At 46.1% G+C, this 26027-nt stretch overlaps 1 protein-coding gene across 2 annotated transcripts in view; it reads left to right on the top strand.

Annotated features, from left to right (window-relative positions):
* The first annotated feature begins 7350 nt into the window (after window positions 1-7350).
* Window positions 7351-26027, top strand: part of PRKCB (protein kinase C beta) — a 244103-nt gene continuing 225426 nt past the window's right edge. For both annotated transcript variants that reach the window (XM_074964972.1, XM_074964971.1), the window contains exons 1-2: window positions 7351-7549; window positions 8471-8502. In XM_074964972.1, coding sequence (XP_074821073.1) covers window positions 7380-7549; window positions 8471-8502 — 202 coding nt within the window. In that variant the 5' untranslated portion in view covers window positions 7351-7379. The remainder of the gene's footprint in view (window positions 7550-8470; window positions 8503-26027) is intronic.

Genomic DNA, 26027 nt, shown 5'->3' with positions numbered 1-26027 from the left:
GGTCACAAATACAGATTGGAGCCAACAGCTCAGTCCTTACACCCCCTGTGCCGCGTAGGCTTTCACATTACGAATTTCATTCCTACTGCACAGAATAAAAATTAAAGCAATATTTGATTCACCTTCCAAGCACACAAACATACACACAGGAGATTGTGATCCAGTGACTGAACTACAGTATCAAAACAAGGTTGTTTAAAAAGTGAGTTAAAAGTAAATGAAAAATTATTGCTTTTCTCCTCTGCAACGGGAGCGCTGGCTGTTCCGTTCTAATGTCGTGGCCTAGATTTGCCTCCGCGACTCTTGCTTATCGTTGGCCGTTCAGAGAGAATTTATGTCGTACTTGTGCTCTAACATTTGCCTTCTCTGTTTTTATAACGAGACTGGCAGTGAAGAATGTTTTTGCCCCCAGTGGGTGTGTAACTAGGTCTTTCTCTCTATTCTCATCTGAATTTAGATTCTCTCTTCCTCCTTTGCTCCCCCTTATGTGCACTGAAGACATGAAATATGCAAAAACGTGACTGCAGAAAGAAAGAGCAAAGCAGCTGATGTTACGCCGGGTGCCTAGAGGAGACTCCATTTTGCCCTATATTGCCACCAGGTTCCCTGGCTCTGCCCACACACTGCAGAAATTAACCACTGTTAACAGAACCATTTGGGCAGCACTGGCGTAAGCTGCAATGGTGCAGTGCAGCCACGTGAGTCATGCTGTTTCAGGCACCGCTTGGCCCCACACCCAGGCTTGTACTGTACCACGCCTCTGCAGGTGCCTGGCCCTCTGGGTACCTAGCCAACAGTTTCCCTGGTCCCTGAAGCAGTGGCTTTTGGGAGCCCAGGAGAACTGTGGAGGGAACAGGTTACAGTCACTCTCAATGTTTCCTGAGAGACTCCCCAAAGTCCCCAGCCATGAACCCCACTTCCTAGGTCTCAGAGTAGCAGCCGTGTTAGTCTGTATTCGCAAAAAGAAAAGGAGGACTTGTGGCACCTTAGAGACTAACCAATTTATTTGAGCATAAGCTTTCGTGAGCTACAGCTCATTTCATCGGATGCATTCAGTGGAAAATACAGGGGGGAGATTTATATACAATGTATATACATTGTATATAAATCTCCCCCCTGTATTTTCCACTGAATGCATCCGATGAAATGAGCTGTAGCTCACGAAAGCTTATGCTCAAATAAATTGGTTAGTCTCTAAGGTGCCACAAGTCCTCCTTTTCTTTTTACTTCCTAGGTCATTTCTCCAAAGGGAGGCCAGGATGAAAGCGCAACTCTTGCTCCTAGCTCAGCAAAGAAAGTTTCAGTGGCGGCTTTTGCAGAGTGGCTGGCGGAAGTCTGAAGTAGCTGCCTGCAGCGGGATGGTGGAGGTGGCCAGGCAGTAAGTATGAGACCCAGAAACCAAGACTAGCAGTTCATTGAGCTATCACTGCAATGGTCTTGCACCTCCAACTGCAGTGTAGCCAGATGTGTGCAGTATGTCAGTATGAGATTTGCCAGAAGGAGCATTGCTCCTGGGTCCAGACCATAACCACAGTCTGGTGCAATGGAGTAATCCTTGGGATTTGGGATGAGCGCCAGGTGCTGTATAACTGTGCCAGTTGCCACTGAAATGGTGGACAGTGGGGGCAGAGGAGGACTGTGGAATGGCTCGCCTTGCTCAAAGTGTACTAGTGCTGTGCTCACCTGTGCTCCTGGGGGACCATTTCTGCGTGTGGACAACAGAGGGGTGTTCCGGGCATGCCGGGGGAAGAAATGGTGGTTAGCATACCAAGTATAGATAGAGCCACCGAGTGCAGGGAGAAAAGGGTTAATGCTGCTGTTCGTACCTGTATATTTGATTTTGCTCTGATGGTTTTTCCACAGGCTTTCTGGGGAGGATTTAGGTTGCTCAGAAACACATCCTCTAATGGTAAAAAAAAAAAAGCATTCTCAAGCCTCTTCAAGTTTAAATACAGAATGAAACAGTCTGGGCTCACAATGCTGAAGCACCATGAATAAATAAAAGGCAAGTGACTGTGGCCCATGTGCCATGACCCAGGATGCCAATGTACAAGAATCATAACTCCGTGACAGTTAACTTCTGTTACACCATCGTTTCCCCAGGAACACGGGCACTGTTGCATGGGTGTGAAGATTTCTCTGCAAACTGCAAGAATCTCTATCTTGTCCCTTTGGGTGCTGTCTTTTTGTCAGAGAGCACAATGCCAGTTATTCCAGTCTTTTGTCAGAAAGAAACCCTTCCTGGCACTGCTGTAATTTCTTAAAACTATTTTTACTGCGAAATAGAATTCAAATGTACCAAAGTAGGAAACGAAGCAAATAAACCACACACTGCCATGCAAAGCAATAGACAAGCGCAGTTTGCAGTTACAGTTCACCCCTTTCTCTTGACTTGGTTGCTGCAGTTTGATGCAACACCGACATCCATCCTCCTGACTTCAACATGCTTTTTATTACTTGGAGCCTACTAGCAGAGACATTGTATCTGAGTTTTGAAACCATATTTCACTTACTACAACTAAAGTGTGACCAATGTTGGGCAACCAAGATCAAGTTGTTTTATACAACGTATGCTATTCTGTGCCAACACAGTGTGCGTAGCACACAGGACGTACACACTTCCATCAGCTCAGGTTGTGACTTTTGCTTTGAAATATTCTCAGGTAGAATCAGTCCATTTTAAGGTTCAGATGCTGCAAGGTGCTGAGCACTGACGTGAGGATGGGTGTGTGGCATTCCCTTCTGTGACCTCTGAGCCATAGGCAGAGTCACTCTGGTGTCATCAGAAATGCCCTAGATACCAATGAACAGTTTCTCACAGAAACTTTGGGCCTGATTCTGCTCTCACTCATACTCAATCTTTAAATAGTACTTTTTATAATCTAGGTTACTGTAAAAATAGTTCAGCTTGATATTTGAGAAACTATTTGAAATAATACATTATTTATGGCAAGTTAGTTTGCTAAATATTAAATTTTGTTGAGAAGTTAGTTTATTTTTGTGAACCTAATGAAACAGGAGTAAAATGTATTTTGATCCTTTTGTAAATCCTTGTAAATAGGAACTAAACCCAGAGAAGTCGGTGTAATCCCACCAGCGTCTGACTGGCTTACGGGAGAGGAAAACCAGACTCACTATTTCTTTAGATCAAAATGAAATGTCTTTCTGGAGGCGCTGCTGTACTTCAACTACAAGTTATTGAGCTCAGGAGAGCAGCCCCTGGATGAGTCCTGTGTTATGATCATAACGATCCCTTCTGTCTTTAAAATCCACGAATCTATTAATTCTGTTTCTGGCAGCTCACCTCCAATCCTCCTCATGGACACTCAGAAGAACTTTGTTATTAATCTCCCTTAATGATCACTTCCTGGTCTAATACCAGTTTCTTCCAGCAAGATACAGTAACACAGCTCACTCGCTCAGCTCTTTCATTTCCTGGGAGCTGGCCCTTCTCCGTGTGCTGTGAAGAAGAGTTCCCTTCCTAAGGATATGAATCATACCTCCCACTGAGCCTTCTCCTGATCCCTGCTGTCTCACAGGTCTCCCCACTACTGCTTGTATTTGTTTTCACACCCTCCAGCAATTGCAGGGGGACGGTGGGGTCTTGGAGTGACTCTGACTCTCTGTGAGTCTGTGGGGCAAGGAAATTAAATCCTGTGTGCCTCGTTTTCTCAATCTGTAGAATGGGGATAGCATGTACCTACCTCTCAGGAGTGTTGTGAGCATTAAGCATATATTCTCTGTGAAATCCTTGGAGATCCTTGGAGAAGAGAGGAGCGATAGCGCAGCAGGGGCAAAATGTCTGAAATATTTTGTGTGTTGCTTATTATCATGTTCAGTATCTTGCCCTTCTTGGCTGGCAGAAGGCATGGGTCTTTTTCAGAGGAATTTTTGGTTCAGAATCCTGTCTGCAGTTCTACAGCAGTGGGAATGAACAGAGCTGATTACCTGTTAGCCCCATGCTCCCCCTAACCCAGGGAGTGCTGTTTGCTTGCACGAGTGCTTTCAGTGCACCTCTAGGACCTTTCTTGTATTAATGAAACTACTGGGAAGCTTATGCTGACATTTTCAAAGCTGCCTAAGAAATGTGGATACCCAATTCCCATTAAAATGAACATGCCCTTGAAAATCCTACCTTGTAATGTAACCTGATAGGTGCTGTTTTAAATTAATCTCCTAAATACAGGAACTGGACCCGGTATTGACACCTCTCCATATGCCATCATTTTGGATGCTGGAATATGAATGCTAACATGATTATTAACACTTAAATTGGGAAATTAAAAAAACCAACCTCTGTGGTTCCGCTACACTTTGAGTTCACTTACAATTACAATGTAGATTTTATTGTGAAAATAGGTAAATAAATGACAAAAAATGCCACCAACAAAAAAGAAACAGGTAAAGTGCCCAGGATGTGCAAACAACACTGAGCAGAATTCAACCTAGTTGTGTGAAAGGTAGCGTGCTCTCAGGGTAACATGCCATTTTCTTTAGCAAAAGTACACAAGATGGGACTCAGAATGACCCATTATGCTTAGTGTTGTTATTATTCCTCATTGCTGGCAGCGTATAAAGAGTTATTTCTAAATATTTTGTGAAAAGTTCCAAGTAAAGTTCCTTTCATCACCACAAGCGACCAGAACCTCACACTCAAAAGTCAGGTCATCCTGCAGCATATGCTGGGAGTTCTAATTTAGCAAGATGAGCATCACTTGCTGAACCACTAATACTGCTTTCTGCAGCACCCCGTGCTTTCTTCGGAAGGCTCTCGTTCATCTTAATTTATGACCAAAATCTCTGTGCAAGGTGGTATGGCTGCAGCCATTTATTTTTCCTTCTTCAGAGTAAGATCACTTGGCAAATTGTTTTAAAATGAGGCATCAGGTGTTAGTAACAAGTCTGTGTGTTCACAGAAAGAACTTGTCAGCAGAGTTGTCTCTAAATAGGCTATCTTTCAAAGCCTTTGATGAAGTGCTGTGGCTTTCTGCAAAAATTATTTATTATTATAATTGATTAGTATTAATGTTCCTGCAGATTGGTGCAGGTCCCAGTCCATAAGAAAGGAAGCATCCATGAATGTGGGAACTATCAAGGGATAACACTTTTGTTGCATGGGATGAAGATATTGCAGCATTTCCAGGATATTAGGATTAGGTTTATGTTGTTTTCACATGTCTTGTTTATTCTGGAAAAAAACAAAAAAAAATTAAGCCTCCTTAATATTAATAGAAATAGTCCCATTATTGGTTTAAAATTCAATTAAAACAAGTTTGTGTGTGGATTTAGACCTTGCCCTGCACTATTTTCAACCCCAACATTGCAATGTTGGGCTGGTGCATGAGAATCTGAAAGTAAAACTGACTAGACACTAAAGTGAAATTGACAAATCTGTTTTCATTGTCCAGGATCAGGGATGTGCAACAGCTAGTAAAATATATATATATGCATATATATATATATATAAAAGCATGGCAAATGAGATTTTAATAATCCTTTCACTTTAAGTATCTGGGGTATTTTTAGTAAATTGGATAAAAGAATTGTTTAAATTATGTGATTCAAAAACAAACAAACCTGACAGTGCCTCTGAACTAATTGGCTCTGGATTCCTCTTCCCTCCCCCGAATAAACAGGACATGTGAGAACAATATAAGCAAATCTTCAGCCTGCCTGACTCTGCTCATGGTATCTAAGGCTTCATTTCTGCTCGCTGAGCTGATTGCTGCACAGCTCTGGGCAAATGCATAGAGGCAGGGGTTTGCCCACAGAATCCAGCTGCAGGTTTGGGGTTTAAATTTCCTCCTTTCTGAGCCACTCCTGACCTCAGTCTGGGATACCCCATTCACATGACATCTCCCCACCACTGCAGTTCAGGTGCAGGAGATCAGACTAGGTCGTGATGGTCTCCTCTGGTCCTTTAACGCTATGAAATCTCAGGGAACTCACATTTACTCTGGATATTTTCTGTACAAGACTGACATGTCCCTTAATGGTTTAAAGAAGGGATTTCCATATTACATTATTTATTTATTTTATTATGTACGTGTATTGCAGTAACTCCTAGTTTGCTTTCATCCCTGATTATTACTGTGGTGGTTGTGAAGATGAGGTAGGTTGTGTTTTCTTGCCCTCCGTGGGTATTTATGGATATGGAGTGCACCGTTGTTTGTGTGTCATTTCGTGAATGGAAGTGCACTTGGTGCCTGATCTGTCATGCTTAATAGATACTGGAGAGAGACTCCTTAGGGATGTGGGGCTTTTCGCAAAGAAGAGAACGAGGAAATGATCTGGGAACCCGGGTAATTGTTTTCCTTTCCTTTATAAAAGATTCCCCCCACCCCCCCAATCTCAAGGAGGGATCTATCTATTTCTCATGCTCTCACTTACCTTTCCTTCTTGTGTCCCTAGTCAGCCACGTTCTTCTTACAACCTGGGCTGGGGGCCAGGGCTCTTTCCTGCCGCATGGGGGCTTCTGGTGGGATGATTTCTCGCTGCACTAGGACCCTCCTTCCCCAGTCATGTCACCCCCTGGAATGTGGCCCTCCAGGCCACCACCTATTCAGCTCACGCCTACAAGCCACCCTTGCCTGCCCCCAGTCATGAGCCTGGCCCTTGGGTTGATGGGCGGAGATAGTGGCCCTGCGGAAGGTGCTGAGGGCATGATATGCAAATGATGGGGTAGATATTTGGGGGGGGCTCCCAATGCAATGAAGTGGGGCGTGGGTGGGGCTTGCAGGGGGTGTTAAGAAGGAAGGGCAGCTCAAGGGATGTTGGGTGGCAGAGCTCTGAAAACAAGGAGAGGGTAGGCGGGGTCTGGGGCAGATATATGCAAACGAGGTTGTGGAGCTATGCAAATTAGAAGTGTGTGGGCGAGTTTGCAGATAAAGTCGCGGGGGTGCAAAGCTATGCCCAACAGGGGGTGGGCAGGGCTATGCAAATCAGGGCCCAGGTGGGCGGGGCCGGGAGCACTGCCCCTTTGACACCGAGGGCCAAGCTATGCAAATCAGTCCGTGGTGGGAGGGGCTTGGGACGTGTCTATTGAAATGAGCGGAGTGAGCGGGGCTGGCAGCCTTGCTGATGGGGCTGGGGCAAGCAAGGGGGGGGAATCGGTGGGCGGAGCTAGGGGCCGCGCCGCCGGTGCAGGGGGAGCGGCTATGCAAATACGGATCCGGGGCGGGATTGAGCCTGGAGAGGAGCGGGCGGGCCCTATGCAGATGAGTGGGCGGGGCGGGCAGGGTCTCTCGCTCTCCCTGCCCAGCTGCAGCCAGAGGTGCCGGGCGGCTGCATCCGGCTCGCGCGCAGCATCCGCACCAGCTGCGGCTCGGGCTCCGCGGGCGAGCAGGGGCGGAGGCGCCGGCGCCGGGCAGCAGCGCAGGATGGCGGAGCCGCCCGCCGCCCCCGGGTCCGAGGGCGAGGAGGGCCCGGTCCGCTTCGCCCGAAAGGGGGCCCTGAGGCAGAAGAACGTGCACGAGGTGAAGAACCACAAGTTCACGGCCCGGTTCTTCAAGCAGCCCACCTTCTGCAGCCACTGCACCGACTTCATCTGGTGAGTGCGCCCGGCGCCCCTGCGCCCGCCCGGCGTGCCGCTCGGGGGACCCCCGCCGCACGCCGGGGGCCTCCCCGTCGTGCCCCGCCGCGGTGTGCACCGCTCGGGCCCCCCGCAGCCCCCTGCACGCTTCTCTCGGGACCCTCTCGGCCATGCATCCCCTTGGCGCGCACTGCCAGCCCCCTCGCTGCCGTGCTCCCTGGGGGGAGCCCTGTCAGCGCCCCCCACGGCTGTGTCCCCCATGGGGGAACACCGGTGTCCCCTGCATGCATTGCCAGGGACCCCCGGCACCCCTTGGCTTATGTGCTCTCCTAGGGATCTGTCTGCATGACTCTGTGCCCCCTTGCACCCCTGTATAGACTCTGTGTATTCACCAGCTACCCCGTCTCCCTGGGGCACCTCCTTTGTGCACCCCAGAGCATGCCCAGCTCTCTGGGACATTCACTCTGCTCCTCCCTGGCACCTCACACAACAGGAAGGACCTGGTTTTTACCGGGCACTCCCTTGTGTGCCCCCCTTTGCTTCCAGCTGGTAAATTCACTCCCTGCAGCTGGGGAGCAAGACTGTTAAACTAGAGCCTCCCCTCTCCCCAAATCCCACCCCCCTCTGCTTTCCTGGTGCACCCAGTCTTTCCCCAGGGGCAGGGCACAAATCCTCCAGAGGGTTGTTTCAGCAGCATTGAACCAGCTGCTGGGCACGTCCCAGCCTGTATCCCCAGGGGGGTGTTTGAATGTCCCTGTGGGGCAGCAGCTCTTCGGGAACAGGTTGCCAGCTGCTGTCACTCTCCTTCCAGCTCCAGATGTGTGGATCTGAGAGGCTGTCACTGGGGAAGCTCAACCCAGGGAGAAGGCGGGGGGGGGGGGGTTAGTGTGTGGGCTGATGCACTGAGGATGCTAATTGTGTGTGTCTTTCCCTTTGCAGGGGGTTTGGGAAGCAAGGATTCCAGTGTCAAGGTAGGTGCTTCACCTGTATTGCATTTCACCTTGTTGTGTGTGTGTGTCGGGGGGAGTCCCCTGCCAAACAGGCCTGAGTGTGTGTGTGAGATCCCTGCCATGGTCTGCTGTGGGTGTTGCAAACAGGGGAATCTCTAAGCCTCCTATAGAGCATTTTTGAAGTTCTCAAATGTGGCTGGGAAAAGCCCTGTGGGAGCCTAGTGCTAGGTTTTCACTGTGCTGATGTAAAGCCAGAGCAGCTCTCTGCCTGGTGGCTTGTGCCCTGCGGGGGCTCCCTGAGGGGCCAGGGCTTCCCTTCATGAGATGTGTGCAGAGCATATAAGACAAAGCTGGGAAAAACAAAACCAAGAGCCCCCTCTGGTTAAGTAGCTTTAAGGTACCGACAGATACTGACAAAAGCCAGGAAGTGCGGGTGGGTGGTGTGACTGGTGGGGAAGTGCAGTGACAGTGTGTCAGCCCAAACTCTTTGCTTCCCTTTTTGGTTATTTCTGTCTGTTGGGGGTGGTGTGGGGCGCTTAATGGTTCCTTTTTGATAATAACTTTCATTGATGACTTAATTAAAAGTGAGTTTCCCCAACATGCTCCAGTGACTCTTGTCTCAGCTGTAGCTTTACTCAGACAGGATAGGAGGGGGGACTCTGCAGCAACGAAGGATGGGTGTTACCTGCATCACCATCCAATGCAACCACATTGACCTAAGGCTGACCACTGCTTAGGAGTGTGTGCTGGGTGGAGAACAGACTTGCACTAGGTGGCTATTGATATCCCTGTTAGTGGATGGACAGCAGGTGTTTATCATTATTATTGTGTTACACCTAGTGAGATCCTAGTCCATGATGGGAGCTCCTGTGTTAGGCAGTGTGCAAAGAGACTTAGTCTAAGTAAATGATATCTCGGCCAATGCCCTTTCCCCCAAACCCCTCCCAACAAGTCTCTCCCCCCTGCAATCAGGTGGATATTAATGCAGAATATGTATTGGATAAAGGGATGGCTTTACTCTTGGAGCTATTCCAGCCTAGCATGTAAATTACCACTTCAGGAATATTGTTATGGAAAGTGGTGTGGGTTGCGGGTGGATGATGGAATCAGGAATCGAGTCAAAATTTATGCAGAAGCTACAGTCACAATGAAGTAGCTTAGTCATTTCCACTCCCCCCCCCCACCTTAATATCTAAGGGATTGGTCAATGCTTTTAAACTGAGTGCTAGTCATGTTTCATCACTTGAAAAATAGGTGAGGTCCAAGGAAAGCAGTGGAGATAGGTGAACTCACTTTTTATGTACATAACCTACTATCCAAACGTGTGGCTCATTGTGAACTAGCTATCGGCTGTCTGGTTTTGGGATTATTGTTTAACTATGCAGCCCTGAGTTAAACTGCTTGGAAAATAAGGCTTTATAACAAACCAACAAACAAACCCCTTGACTCTAGGGTTATTATAATCAGAACTCTCCATGTTGATAATGCTGGGGATTTTTTGTGTTCAGGGATTTATGATGTGTCCTTATTGCATGAAATCGGTTTAGCTTGATTTTATACTTGGTGGCTGGCAGTTGTCACTTTATTTTTGATCTTTATGCATGGAAATACTTAAATGTATTTAAGTAACATACGTGCACATACAATGTAACTAGGTATTTGCTGAGGCAGTTTGGTTCAGATCTGCATCAGGCTGGAGTTTTGTTTGAAGTCCAATCAGGGCTGTGATTTATTTTTTTAATGGCACTGAAATCTTGCTGTCATGAAATCTTGTCCCCAAATATCCATTTTGACTGGTGGCTTTCTCTCAAGATCAGCCATTTTGCATGAGACTGAAGGCTCTGTGGAATGAAATCTCACAAGAACAGATAGTCTTGGCAGACTTCATCTGCATCAGAACCAGAAAATGAGCTCCGTCAGACTTTGAAAGTGACACAGAAACAAAACTCGAGGCATGAGATCACTATCTCAAGATTAGGAGGACTTGTGGCACCTTAGAGACTAACAAATTTATTTGAGTATAAGCTTTATTTGTTAGTCGCTAAGGTGCCACAAGTACTCCTTTTCTTTTTGTGAATACAGACTAACACGGCTGCTACTTTGAAACCTATCTCAAGATTTGAACCCAGTCTGACACCTGTCTCTACAACACTTCTGGAAGCCAGGGAGTTTCAGAGGAGAGGTTTTATTATGGCCCATTTCTGGCCTATAGCAAAGGTTCCAAAATACGGTAATACGGCCAGTTCTGATGTCCCAATACACTTGATGGGATCACTGCAGAAACTCTCCTAGATGCTAGGGTTTTGGAGATCGTTCCCAATAAAATCTACTCGTAACAGCCTAACTCATGCTGCCTTTCATCCAGAGCTGCATAACATCTGCCACTTATATGATGGGTCTGTCTGTCTTAAACTAGCAAAACCAAAGAAACTCAGAGCTCAGACTAAAGGCCCGGTCTGATGTTGCAGCCTTTGTGCCTGCTTTTCTCTGCTTGGCAGAAAGTCGTAGGGGTGGGAGTCAAGTCAGTGTCTCGCCAGGGATCTGTAGCTTTTGCTCTGAGGATTTGTACGTGGTTTTAGAGTCACTCATCAGGTTACTCCAGTGGAGTGTGTTGTGGCTTAGCCTTGCAGCAAGTGCTTCTCCCCCATCCCACACCTGGCATCGGTTATACCCAGCAGCGAAGTCGAGTTTACCCATTTCTCATTTGGGGAACATGGAGTTTAGGTTGGGTTCATTTACCCACTTCATTTTGCACCACTACACCACTGGCTAACCTCTGTGCTACCCGTGGAATGTTACAATGTTTTTGCTGTGTGCCACGTCATGGCCAAAAGTGTCCACAGAATTATAACATAATTGAGAGTCAAAATCTAATAGAAAAGAGTCAGCTTGGACCATCCGATGTCCATGCAGAATCTCTTTCCCGCTGTGGTCTTTGCCGCATCCTGCCTGTGGTGCTCAGCCGCAGACAAATTTAAGATTTCTACAGTCTCTTTTGGAACCATTAGGAACTATTGAGCACTTGCTCCAAGGTTTAAGCTATATGGTTGTAACGAGTATTAAATTAGTCTGCAGTGTGGGGCACATAAAGACTGTCTCAGAATTGCAAACGCACAGCAACTGACCTTCAAAAGTTGCCGACAAACCCTTCTCCCCTGCACCCTACAGACTCCTGGGTGGGACCTCCAAAACATCTGGGGGTATGTCTGCTCTGCACTACGCTTGCAGCTCCGAGTCTTGGAGCCTGGCTCAATTGACTCGGGCTGGGGCTGCGGTGCTCAAAGTAGCAGTAAGAAGAAAAGGAGTACTTGTGGCACCTTAGAGACTAACAAATTTGCAGTGTGACATTACTGCTCAGGCTGCAGCCCCGGTGCTCTAAAATCCAGCGAAGGGGGAGTGTCTCAGAGCTCAGGCTCCAGCCCAAATGGGAACGTTTACACTGCTGTTTCTAGCTCCTGGGCTCTGAGACTTGGTGCCATAGGTTTTTCTTCACCTAAGTAATGCAGACGCACAAGTCCTGTTGACTCAATAGGATTTAGCCTCTGAAGTCACTTAGACATTCTTGAAAATCCCACCCCGGTCTGTAAAGGCTCCTCCTTGACTTAATAAGCCACCCCCTGAGATATTTCAAGTTACGAGCATGAAGAAGTCGTTGTTTTGTATTCGAGTAGCACTTAGAGGCTCCAAACAGATCACAGGCTTCACTTGGCAGGGCGCAGCATAAACATAAAATAGGCAGTGCCTGCCCCCAAATTGCTTCCCAAATCATTAAACTTCTATGGGATTTTAGTTTTTATGTCCCTTGCGAAAGTGTTTTGAGATCTGTGGATGAAAAATCTTCTTGGCGGTAGTAGAATTAAACTTAATGATTAAACTGCTGTAATTTAGTAACAGTGGAACTAATCTTTATCAGAGCCAAAACCTCTTCCCCTATGTACACAATAAGTTTATAGAGACACAATCTATATAGAATATTTTTAGGTTAGAGATTGAAGGCATGGAATAACTTGATGTGCCATTTGCCTTTAGACCACTAATAGTCCACAGAAAGCTCCAGGAGGGGTTATAATTTCTCCCGTGGCAGGAAGAAAGAACTGAGGATCCTAGGCCTAGAATCATGGGGGCTAGTCCCTTTCCCCCCAGAATTGATCAGTATTAAATCTTGATCATCCCACCCTCTTAATTGTCAATCTGGTGCCAAATTGGTCATCTTGTTTCATGAGGCTAGGATAGTGCCTAACACTGGAGGTTTTGTTCATATTTGGCTCCCCCTCTAGTCAGGTGTCATAGGATACATGGTATTGGATTCAATAAATGGATTATTTTTTAAATGGAAGAAACTATCCATAATGCAATTCTCGTTGACAGTGAGAGGCCTTTCATACTCTAAAATTATTCCAGGTTGTATTGTTTCAGTATCAAGCACCAACTTTGACTCTATGAAGTTCTTTAACTTCATAAAGCATCTCCTGCAGTAGCTGAGAACTGAAGGGCAGTTCACGTCTATTGTATTCTATCTGGGTCTTATCTTGTCGGTGGCCATGCATTGGGGCTTCATTGAGATAGTGGCCTGGAGTGGAAAACCCTGTCCCAAAGAGTTGGCAGTCTTAGCTGACAAGACAAACGCAGGGTTGGAGAAAGGAAGGATTGTTATACCCCTCTTACAGATGGGGAACTGAGACCCAGAGGAATTCAGTGACTTGTCCAAGGTCAAATAGAGTTGAGGCAGAATCAGGAGTTTAATCTAGATCTCCTGATTCCTGGTCCAGAGTCTTCACCACAAACTCATCCTTTCCATCAGCATAGTTGCTGGGCGGTTGCTGTGATTAAGGGCTAAAATGCGGGAGAACTTAGTACTTTATTCTGACTTGGCTGCCCTGCATCTTTCTATTGTTGTGTCTAAGGACTTTGTTTTAGAAAGCAATCCAGTCTTAGATGAAATAAAATACTTGCTTTTTTATATGTATCACACATCTGATGGAATCTGTCCTTTGTCACTTATTACTTCATTACTGTTGTAGGCCTTCCAGTCGGGATCTCTATCCCTTGTGCCCTTAGGAATAGCTTTTTCTTATGTGAGATGTCCATGCCAGAACGAGTTTCCATTTAGTTCAATTTCCTTTCTCGTAGGCGCCTTACAATAAATCGCTGTTGAGGTTTTAAGAGTCTCCATTTATTCAATACAAATTCAATTCAGGTTTAATATTTTACCCAACTATTTTTTATTCCATTGTTTAGGAGACTTTAGGAAACTTGACTGAAGTATATGTGTTTCCCATTTCTAAACTGCTTTCTTCTGCTTGTACCTGCTGAAAGAGGTGTTCATTTGTGCCCTGCTTTCTTTCTAGGGCATCTACAACAATTAGCTTAATTACCGTGACTTTCTGTATTAAGCTTGGGGAGACTGGTAGTAATTTGAATGATTAAGATACCATGAATTCCACACTAATTGCTGGTCTCTCTCTCATGTACCTTAATCTTGTTGAGCAACTTCTCCCTTCAGATTGAAGAATGCATCTTTCATTAGCCGGTAGGAGTCTTGCATACGTGCTCTATCCAAGAACAGAACTCGGCCCATAGATTCTTATGAGCTAATGATAACACTCAATGTATGTTGAGAAATAGACATACTAGAAAATGTAGTTGTCCCTGGGGGACTATGGGTGTGTTTGGAGCTGCTGGATATGAACAAATTTCAGCTTATGTGTAAGCGAAGAAAAGATACAGACGGAACTCTTTGAGCATCATAAGGATCTGTCATCGCTGAAAGGTATGAAAGCTTTAATGTGGCCTTGAGTGTGGCTTTTTTTAGTACTTTGAGTTCCCGCTGCTTCTTACAAAGTTCTAAAATGGAGTTCTTTCCATGCTGTGAGAACCGTGTAGAGCAGAGACGCGAGGTGGTGGTGTTGGGGAAATGAGCTTACCATTGGTTTATTGACCAAGGGAGACAGTCATGTATGGTCTTTAATGGTTAGTGGCATTGCCTTCTGGGGATTCCTGGCTGAATGTTTTGATAGTGCTAACATTAAGGGCATTGGTGGAGGTAGTGGTAGATGGCAGCCTGGGAGATCTGATCTGCAAGTGGCTGACATTAAGTTCCTTTTTTTTTTTTTTAATTTTGGCTAAAGGCAGGTGTATTTAGGCATCTAAGTTTAGGGTTTTATTTTTGAAAATTTTGGCCAGGGGTTTTCCAGTGGGATGGAGTTCTGCTAGTGAAGCCAAGCTTCTCTTCTAATGATCGTCTGCTCACCTCAAGCAAGGCAAAGGTGTCTGTGCCCTGCCGAGGACAGTGAGCCCCTGCCCCTTGATTGGAGTTGTTAGGCTCTACCACAGCACAAATAACTGTTGTGGTAAACCCAGGACAAACAGCTACAAAGGGGAGGGGGAGTAATTAGTCCCAGGAGGTTCAAAGGCCCCTCCCTATCCACTGAGGAGAGAGAACCATGGGGGCAATAAGGTTTAGCTGGAAAAGGGGTTGCTAGGGAATCAATTAGGTTCAGCTGACTCCAACTACTTGAGACCTTTTAAACCCTCCCCGGGTGGTAGGAGGGGGAGAGTGAGGGGAGCAGGGAAGCTGCCGGTAGGCTGTTTGCAGCAAGACACCAGAACTTCCCAGTAGGGAGGCTGCACTCGCTCCCCAGAAGGGAAGGAAAACAAGCACAAGGGGCTGACAGAGGAGAGGAGAGGAGTAGCAGGACCCTGGGACCTATAAGGATTCACCTTGCCCCAATCCTGAGTCTCCAAGGCTTAAAAAGGACTGAGCCTGCTGAGGCAAACAAAGTATTTTGCCACACTGTGTGGAGATGGAAAAACCAGGCACCTTTTGTAGAATTAACCTGTAATCAGGCTTTACAGAAATTGCCTTCTTACTATAGAAACTTGAGAGTAAGATCTTTGTTCCTTTTCAGTTAAAAAACCCTGGTGTTGGGGAAGAGGGCTGGTTTGAAAGCCCTGGAGAACGAAGTCTCTGTTTATACCGAGAATGCCTATGGCCTGAGCAGTGGCAGTCTGTTTTTCTCCACATCTGTTTAGCTAACATGCCTCAACTCTGGCTTGAAGGGAACTGTTGGTTCCTGTGGCCCATTCAAGCCTTGGCACCTCTGCTGAGACTGCGAACAGGAGTGCCAGTGGCTCTGGAATGAGGGCACGTGTCCTCTAGGAATGGGACTTGCTAACAGCTGTTTTGTTGCCAGCCGACATGGAGCCATGTTTCTGTGTCTGCGGACCCAGGCAAGAATCAAACCACTGCCCTAGAGGTGAAGAGCCAGGCAGTGGGACTCACTTACATGTGGATGTTAAATAACTTGCTCCTGTTACTGCTTGCAGCCTTTTGAATGTACAGAGCAATTGGGAAGGATTTTGGAAAGAAGAATTTTGATTCTTTTAAATACAACAAAGTGCCTTATTTACTCTTGGAGGCTTAGCTCATATGCAGCAATTTTTGTATTTCTTTGTGACTTTATCTGACTCTATAATTAGGCCGGCTGAGGTGTGTTCACCAAGTATTTCATTTAGACTGAAGTTTGGAAACAAAATATTCACTCGTCTTACAATTCAGCTTTCTCATTTTGGCTTCAGTTTTCAAACTCAACACTTGCTTCAAAACATAAGGATTTATTTAGAGAGAAATACTTGCTTTGAAGGTATCTGACTTTAAAACCCACCCTTTCCTTCCCCCACTCCTTTGCTGCCCTCTAAACGGAAGTGAAACCTGTAGTACATTCTAAAGTTGCAAATCATTCCGATGCTACATTCTGTCTTGTTTCTGTCATCATTCGTGTCATGTAGCTACTCAAAATGTGTCTTTATTGACTGCAAGTGAGAAATAAAGCAAAACAAACTCCAGTCATTGAGTTGTCTCAAAACTAGTAATTTAGTGGTATACTGGAGAAATGTTAGTCATCCTACAGACTAATTAAAAATGGTACTACAATTACTTTTGCAACACAAATGATGTTAATTATGTAATGCTGCAGACATTGGAAACATCATTTTGAAGAATGTTTGGATGCCTCTGGGGTGGAACAATTCTTAATATACTTTACTATTGCAAGAAGGAACTGTGCTTGCATACAAGGAACCCAACTCTTTTTGCTGCTAGAACTGGTGCAATTGAGCAGGTAGAAACAGAAAGGGGAAGTTGCTTTAGTTCTCTGCTTGTTTCTCCAGATGATTAGTTTTGCAGAATTTTGATTAAAAATGTGTTTGACAGACACAAAAGAAGAAGATGCACCCTCTGAGTTTTGGTCTAGTAGTGAGGCCTCCTCCAGAGTCTGCTTTAAAGCAGGAGGCAAGTGGCGATGGTTCCTTCTCATTCTCCCCTATCTTGCTCTGGATTTCCCCCACCCCCCCATATTTGCCTTCAAGATTCATTTAGCATGTTTTGGAATGGGGAGGGAATTCTGGAACTTCAAGAATCTGCAGATGCCTTGTAGAAATGTTCTGTTTGTTGCAGCATATATCACTTGGGTACATTAAGAGGCTGTGACTTAATTAGCACCTTTCTTCTTACAAGTGCACAAAAATCCATTAGGTTCATCAGGGAAATCTATTTTTTCCCCATTGCAATTAACGTCGATGGATTTTCCTTTCTAGTCTCCTGAGAGAGGATAGCTGCCACCTTTTTTAAAAAAATATATTTTAGCTACAGTAATCGGGTACTCCTGTTAGAAAGGAGCAGTAATGGGGCCTGACATGAAGCCCACGGAATATCATCTGTTTCTTTGCCTTCTGCTGCTCCTTCAGGGGTATTTTACCATTCCCCGAACCATCCCCAATAGTGGAGTATGGTCACTAGTTTTGTGATTAAATTCTTCTATAGTAACGAATTCTGGTGGAGGGATAATCCAATGGTTGGGCCTTAAATGAGACCTTGATCAACAAATATTTGTATAATAGGCTGTTTTTCCTTACGTCTCAAGGTTTGTGCCCCTGTCCCCTTTTCCTCTCAGAGCTGGTCAGTTTTCTGACTAAACGACTTCTTGTTAGAAAAATACAAACGTGTTGAAACCAAAACTCTTCAAGGGGAAGGATCAGTTTTGATGAAACTCTCCTCAGGAAACATTTCTCAATTCCAGGATGGAATTTCAAGAGAGTCTCCAGAGCCTGGTGGTTAGGGGACTCACCGGCGTGTGGGAGGCCTGGGTTCAAGTCCCTGTTTGAAATCCGCTTCCAGTCCCTGCTCAAAATCAGTTGGAGTAGTTCCTTGAAGCTGGGTCTCCCACATCCCAGTGAGTCCCCCAAACCACCAGGCTGTTCTGCAGTGGGTCTCTGTGTTTTTTCAACCAGAATGGGAGAACTCTGGAAATCTCAAATTTTTGTGGGACAGAAAAACCATTTCACGCCCAGCTCTGGTGCTCAGCATCATGTGATCATACAGACTCCTGTCATGTGTCAAGGAATGGGAGCAGGGACATGAAGTAGCATCTTACTTCCTTTAGGGGTCAGTTTGTTCTCCCTGTTGAACAGGGAAAGCCAGAACCCTAGTCGCCAGGTGAGGTGAAGTTAATACTTCTGAAAACATGCATTCGCACGTGCACAGCACCTGATCTTGGAAAAGTAGAGTGTTACATCTCTTTGCACACACAGTTTTGCACTAGCTGTGGGTGCATGGGTTAACATTTAGTCATCCAACTTACTGTGCCAGGAAATCGAGTAGCTATAATCTTAGGCCCTGATCTTGCAATCTGATCTGGGTGGGTGGACCTTGTTAGACAGTGAAGGTCTGTGGGGCTCCACAAGGGTATAAGAGTTTACCTGTGTAGATCAGATGTCAGGACTGGTGCTTAATTGCAGATGGAGAAGTGGAGGCTGGGCTGTATGCCTTCTTAAAACCAGGCTCAAATTCGTTTGGGATCTTCATGAAGTTAGAATTAGAAAAGATCCATTGGGGAATCTGGTCCAGTCTTGCCATTCTCCCAGACAGTCAGGACAATAGTGTGTTCTGATGTTTGGTCCTGCTCAACTTAAAATGCACATCACTTGTAAAATGCTTAAAACTTTCATGGCAGATTTCCGGTTCACCTTTGAACTTAGGAGCTAATGAGGCATGTGCTCATTGTGACTAAAGTTAACTTTCACGTCTGCCCATCACTCTAGCTCAATGAGGGCTTGATCCATATGCGGTGCACTTAATTAAAAAGTGTACAGTCAAAAATAAAATGTTAATAGGCCGCCTCCAGTTCCTGCCTGCGGATATGTGCAGTCATGAGAAGGGACATTTTGCTAGTGGTGGGTGGGTGGGATGGTTTGTGCCAAAGATAAATGTTTGGGTGTATTTCTCTGCAAAAGCCAGCTGTGAAAAGAATTCAAGTGTTGCACATTAACGTAAACACCGCTCTCGACCTGCCAAGGTCCAAACGTGGGACGGGAGCCTGTTAGACGTGCGACAGGGCTCCAGCGTGAGGGACAAAGCAAAACAGCAGCCGAGGCTGAGTGAAGTGCTGTGCAACTAATGCCTTCAGCCTGCCTTCCCGAATCGCTGGTTTGGAAGTCCGTGAACTAGAGCAGCTTTAAAAAGGGGACTAACCAGCCTTGGTAGGAGAGAGGTAAGTTTAGGTCTTGTGTGCAACACGTTCCTCATTTGTTCATAAAATGCAAATACAAGGCCGATTTGTTCAGGAAATTGCACTGGGCTGGCTCTTAGCGCAGGCAGGAGAAAAAATTCACTGCAAAAGTAGAACATCTGAAGGTCACAAAGGGGCTTTCTATTGTGTTACCATCCTAGCTAATCTGGCCCCTGGTATGTCCTAATAGCTCCCAGAGAGGCACAGATGCTGTCAGGTTTCCTTCAGATCACTTAAGAGACTGACTTCTCTATTGTGTGCTCTGTGATAACCAGGCCTAGGAGAGGAAAAGAATTCTTCAGAGCCTCTTCAGTGCAGCATTGGCATCACAGCAGACAAAGCAAGCGAGGTAGTTAAAATAGGGACATCTTGAACACTGGGGTTGTGCTACCCCTGGATTTGGCAGAAATCTCCATTAGAGCCCCAAATCACTGTGCTCTTAAGAGCACAAGCTCTGTACTGACACACAAGGAAAAGAATTCAGGTACTTCATGCAGTGCCTTGTTCTCTGGGATGGGAGCATCATGTCCCTGTCTCTGGCATATCTGAGGTTCCTTGTTGCATTAGGGCAACAGTTAAAGGAAAGAGCTCCCCTCTCTTCACCACAGCAGCCGAGGAGGAGGGGGGGAAGCTGTGGGGGATGTTGTGTACTCATGCCAGGGAGATGAGTGTTGTCCCTCCTCTGCTGTTAGAAGGGGACATGGAGCCTTGCGTAGGGGCCATGGAGGCAGCTTGCTTAGCCCTGTGGTAAGGAAGAGTATGTCCTACCTCTCAACAACAACTCCCCCCAAGCCTTTAGCTGACATTCAGGTCCGTCGGAATGGTTTTCCAAGTCAGCAATGGCTCTCTTCCCAAGGCAGACTGGCCTGGGGACAGAGGAGATGGGGGCTGGGGTGGAGGAGGGATAGAGGGCAGAGAAGCAAAATGAATGGAGTTAATTTAAAACTTCTCCAGACAGTGACCCTGTGAGTGAAGATTAAAATCCCTGCTCGCAAATAGCTTTGCTGTGATGTGCCTGCACTGGCTCTCCAGTCTCATGGGGGCTAGTGTCAGGAAACATTTTGTGAACGCAGATGAGCCCACTGTTAAGCCACGATTCTGCTAAGCTGGCTCGGAGAACAGTTCTGAGACGGAACACGTGTGACTCCACCTGGCCTTGCCTTTACGTGCTGGAGCAGTCGCCCAGGGGCCTGAGCTATTTGACAAGTACAGGCAATGCCACAGGCGTACATGGCCCTATACACTAGGCAAAACTGAGCCCTACAAACAGTCCTTGCCCTGGAGAGTAGGGGCCTAAAGACACAACTCCAGCCAGGGGAACTTTGCGCTGGTTACGCAGCCAAATCAAACACACTCTCCCGGAGAAAGCATGTGGTCCGGTAGCCATACAGAACCTGCTTCTAGTTCTGTAATGCCAAGGATCAGGGTCCCATTGTACAAGGAGCTGCACAGCCAAGAAACTAAAAAAATGCCAGCTTGTGCCCCAGAGAGCTTTACAAACTGTGCCTGGTTTGCGGTACCTCGCTCCTAGGAGTCAAATAATGATGAGGGCCAGGTCGCTCACACTTCAGGCATCCTCCCGTCAGGGCTCTAAACTCAGGATTAAATATCATTTGCAAGAAGTGACTGGTAGAAATTGTGAATAGAAGCAGTTGCCATCCGCATGCTCTTTGGACCAGATCTTAAAATGGTGTCATTCTCCCTCGCTCAGTTAAAGTCAATGGAGCTACAACAAAGGACGCCGGCTGAGGATCTGACCCTTCCTCTTTAATCCGTGGATTTTCTTCTGTGCCCTGCACTCCTCACTCATTGACAGCTCTTCATGCTCAGCACCTGCCTTCCCAACATAACTTCTAATCCTATAAGAAGCATATATGACTTTTCTATAGGAGAAGGATATTTCTGCATGCATATGTCCCATAAAAAGGAGGGGTGGGGTGACTTCAAGTGAAGAATTTTTTGTTTTTTCAGTAGGATTCAGCAGGGCATCTGCCAGTGAAAAATGGATTGAGTAGATGTATGGTGCGGGGCAGAACGCCCTTTGGCTATCGGAGAGTCGGAGACGGTGGGATTGGCCCTTGTTAAAGGAAAGGAAGCGCTCCCTGCTACATGACACTTCCATGATAATCGTCCCTTTTCACATCTTCGCGGATGAAACTGAGTGCAGGCTGCAGTCAGTTTCCTGGCTGGGGAAGCTGTGCTGATACTTTAAACTTTTTTTGTTTGTTAAAAAACAGCCCTACAAAACATTTGGGTTTTTGGATGTGGAAGGTCTGATGTCCTTGGAATTCATATGCTTTGGCTCACGTGCAACAAAATTAATTACTGCTGCTTATACATAATCTCTTTTTTATAAAGATAGGATTGCTTTTTAACTCTTTGTTGGGATGGTAGGGAGTTACTTCCACGTACCCCTGTTAGGTTAAGTCTGCAGGTGTGTCCTGCGGTTTCTTAACTCTTTCAGTTGCTTACAGTGGCTGACCATATTGCTTCTGAAATGGAAAATTTGTTCCATGAAACAATGGCTGATGTATCTGTAGGGTTTCGCTGTTCAAATTCAGCTGTCAGTGCCCTTCTGCCTAGTCTCTGTTTGCTGCCTGTGATGGGTATTGTCTATTGGCTGCACGCTGAACTGCAGTATATAAATCACTGCAGGACAGTTCTTCCTGCAGCTACTTCATCTGCAGTTTTTTTAACTCTCTCACTGCAAAATACAATTGTACTTAGCTGTTAGCGATACAGCTCTCCCTTGTATTGTGAAAGCCCATTCCCTTCTGCCCAGCTGCCCCATACTCAGTGCAGTGCAGTCTTTTTTCCGGTATCTTTCTAAATAAATCGAAGGCTTCCCTTTTTAATAAAAGGCAACTCGGTTTCCAAAAGCACGAGACTGCAGTCAGCAAATCTTGTATGAAAAGAGGCTTCATCCAAATTCTGCTTGATGCATAGACTCCGCTGGAAAATGCTTCGGACGAAGTCACCATACTGTCTGTCACTATTACTGTCTCCGAGTAATGAGTTACTGGAATCAAAGAGTGTAAGCCTATGGGAACGGGCCATGACACACATTGATAAACTAAAGCAGGTAAGGTGGTTAGTCAGACACTTCGATGTGTGCATCCTGGTCAGCGCCATGTGGATCATATTTGACCCTAGGCTATAATCATGTCCATACTTAGAATTGTTGGCTTTCAAGGGATTCAGATGGACTCGTTAGGCTGCTGTTATGACCACAACTCTCCCCATGGTGCTGAAAACTGTGCTGGGAGAGCAGAGAGAGAGTTCTCAGTGCTTCACTCGAGGCCTGTTTGAGTCCAGATCTCCAGGAGGAGAGACCTGGGAGGGCACGAACTCTTTGTTTTAAGAGTTGTGGCTGAATTCCTCACCCTGAAGCTAACTTGTATTGATTTTAGTACCTTGTGCGTTGGGGCTGTGTTATCTGTCTGAATACATATTTGCCAATTAAATCTACTGTGTGCATGCAGATGCCCTCCCTAACGCCCAGACCACCGGTGAACCTCCTTGTCTAGGTGAAAGTGTTGGCCCTCCAAACCCAACCTTCTGGGCAAGTAGATCTTGTTAGCTCCAAGCAGGATCTGAGAAGGGATTGATAGTTTTTGGAGCAGAAGAGTTAGTGGCTCAGACAGTGGATGCTCTGCAAGGCTGCCCAAGGAACAGTTCCCTTGGAGAGAACTTCAAGATATTTTGCGTTACTGGGAAAGCCAAACTTCAGGAAGGGGGGGATATTTGATTATATACAGCATGTGCATGTTCTGTTTGGGGCAGAGTGGGAATGCTACCTGCTTAAAGGCTAGTCTGCCTCTTTTTTTCTGTGGGGATGAGCTAGTTAAAATTCCAACACTATTTTCGTAATCCTAGCACTCGCCTTCTGAATTAGGCTGCTTGAATTTAGTGAATTCCTATGTAGCTAAAAAGATCACGATACTTGAATCATGGCTCTTAAGCGAGTGAGGTGTAAAACACCCCCCTGCCATGTTGTTAGCTTACTTGAGCTGATCGTGCTGGTTGCATTCTTATCGGTCTGTTGCATTTTAAAATAATACAACAGTAGTAGCTTCGCCGGCCGAAAGAACAGTGAAATACCTCTGAACAGTTAGAACATTTTAGGTGTTGACACTTCTAACATTCTGCTAAATGCATCTTCATGAACTCCAATCACAGCAGAAGAGTGAAGAAGTGAAGTCTTCAAGAGGAGCAAAACACTCTTCTTGGCTCTCATGAATGGCTTAATCTGACGCTCTTCAGCGGTACAAACTCTGAAGTTCATATCCAGTCTTGGGATTATTTCTGACTGTGAATCAGAGGCTAGAGTGAGTGGCAAGCAGTGTGGCACTCCCTGAAAGCATTTGCTTCTAAAGCAGGGGTTCTCACCACAAACTCTTGCTGGTGGCTGCTCTGACAATTTTTCCTAAGATACTTTAGGAAAAAACAAATCAATATGCACATAGACACGTCCCAGTCGTTGTAATGATTTTACGTAGTAGAAAGGCGGTAGGAAGTAGAGTTCCCCATTCAGTGCACAAGGTCTTTGTTCCTTTTTCTTGTGCTTGGAGTGTGTCAAGGAGCTGGAGCCCCTCACCCTGCTGGGGAGCTGCCAACGCCAGCAGCAGCCCGGAGTCATTGAGCTGCTGTGGTACCTACAGCAAGTGTGTAAACAGCGAGTGTGGCCCCAGTTGGGGGAAACGCCCACCCATCTCTTTGGCCCTGCTGCCTGTGGACCTTCAGGAAGAGTCTGTCCCAAGAAAGGTGGGTCGGGAACTCACCAGCTGTCTCTGTACCCTGGCTGGGCGGGAGTGGGGAAGCTGCCTAGGCAAGTGCCCCAGTGACCGAATGCCGCAGCCACCTCCAGTACTGCGCACATCAGCCCCACATATCTCCAGAGGCGCTGCCCGCAGCCCCCAAGGAGGCTGCGTGGTGCAGGACACTAATCCCTGCTGGCAGTGCCGGTGCAAACCCCGAGGCAGTGCACCGCGCTGCCTTTGATAACCGCTGTTCAGGCGCAATAGCTGAGCGCTGCAGGGAGGGGCTGCTGCTTTGCTCGCCCAATCTCTGCCTGTGCTTTGGGGGGCTGTCGTGCCGCATGCGGCCATGGTGGCTGCGTCTGAGAAACGCTGTCCTAAAGCATTGTACAGCCCTCGTTTACTACTATGCCTGCAGATCTGTTGCCCTTTATCGACGGATTGGTGGAGAGGCATTATTCAGAGATCATTACTTCTTGGCACTTTATTTGCCTGGGTTAATTACGCTTCCCATGTAAGCAAGACTGTCAAGGTCATGAAACTTGCACATTCCGTGCCTACTCTGAAGAAGTTGGCGGATTCGTTTTAGCTTTTTAAAGCAGTGTGTTTCTGGTTGTTTGCACTAACCCAAGGAAAAGCATTCGTTTTTGAAACCTGAAAATCCCGCGTAACTCTTAACTCGTGGCATAACCAATAGGAGTCTTAGCCAAACAATAAGAATAACCTAATACACACCTTCCCTCCGGGACCTGGTGAATGAGATAAATAGATCTTTGCCTTCTAACATTAGAAACTGTAGTTGCTCTAATGCCACGGTGATGAGCTCTCTATAAGAATTGCATATGAAGGACCATCTCCGGAATGTTTGCCACTTTGAACCTAGGCCTGTTAAACTAGACCCTTCCCCTCCCAGCTGCCAGTAGTTGTGTTGAACAGCACCCTGAGTGCCTGGCGAGGGTTGGAGCACTTTTATGTTTAATATTTCTAGGTCAGTGTATTGTGACTTCTCCCCATATTCCTGCTCAGTTTGGAACAATCCTCTAGATTCAGTTGTTGTTACTGTTTGGCACAATGAGCCGTAATGATGTGGAGAGGCAGAAACCAGTCAGGTTGTAGAACTTCAGGTTGTTAATAACTATAAGCTTAATTTGACATACATCTACTCCAACTTGCCCATGTACTGCTCCTTGAGGAAAACCATGTTTTAAGGGGGAGAATCTGGTACATGTTGAATAAAGAGCTTGAGAGCAGGAGAGCTGGCTGCAATTTTCCCACCAAAGGTTTTTCAACGAAAAAAGCGCTTTTTTTTTTCCTGAGCAAAATTTTAATGGAAAAAACTATTTAATTGAAAATGTTTAGGGTTTTTGGTGTGAGTGAGAGAAATGGGGTTTTAAAACCCCAAAACTTCTTTGGACTTTTCATCAAAATTCAAACTTTCACGGGAAAAATTAGTTTTTCAAAACATTAGTTTTTCAAATTCTCCATGCAAAACAACTGATAATTTTTGAACAGTTCTAGAGATCTGTTTTAAATGGAACTTTCACTTTTAAATGCCATCTCAAATAGCTCATTCTGTTAACTTCCCATATCTGTTCATTTGTCTCTGGGATGGGAAGGTTCCTCAGGATTAAAGTCTCCTGGAAGTCAGACTTGCAGTTCTTATACTGCATATTGTTGCAGAAAAGTAAAACCAAATCAAACCCTCCACAATGCTGTAGTGAGAAGCTGCCTCTAGGCTTCCTTTAGGGGCTTCCCCTGCAGTCAAACATCAGTTTTGGCCTGTCAGAGTTTCTCTCCCAATTAGCTGCCTCATTGCAACTGCAGAGATGATCAGCTGGAATTCTTAACCCTGCATGTTCCCAGCAGCCCTGGTAGTTCTTGCCTTCCTGTGGGACATGGAAGTGGCTGTCAAAGGCTGAAATAAAATGCAATCAGGGGTTTTAGTTCCTCTGGTCAAACTTCTGGGTTTTTTTTGTCCTGACCCTTTCCTTCCAAGACGCTCCATTGCAGCTGTGGTGTTTCAAACACAAACTCTATTTCTGTAGCGGAAACAGAGCTCCACCCACTTCAGTAGAACTGAAGTCTGATAGAAGTCCTGGCCCCATTGAAGTCAACGGGAGGTTTGCCATTGACTTGAGTGGGGCCAGGATTAGGGTGACCAGATGTCCCGTTTTTATAGGGACAGTCCTGATTTTTGGGTCTTTTTCTCATATAGGCTCCTATT

This window comes from Natator depressus, chromosome 10 (genome assembly GCF_965152275.1).
Source record: "Natator depressus isolate rNatDep1 chromosome 10, rNatDep2.hap1, whole genome shotgun sequence".
Taxonomy (NCBI): domain Eukaryota; kingdom Metazoa; phylum Chordata; order Testudines; family Cheloniidae; genus Natator; species Natator depressus.
The sequence above is the reverse complement of the archived record's forward strand: the minus strand, read 5'-3'. Positions and strand labels throughout refer to the sequence as shown.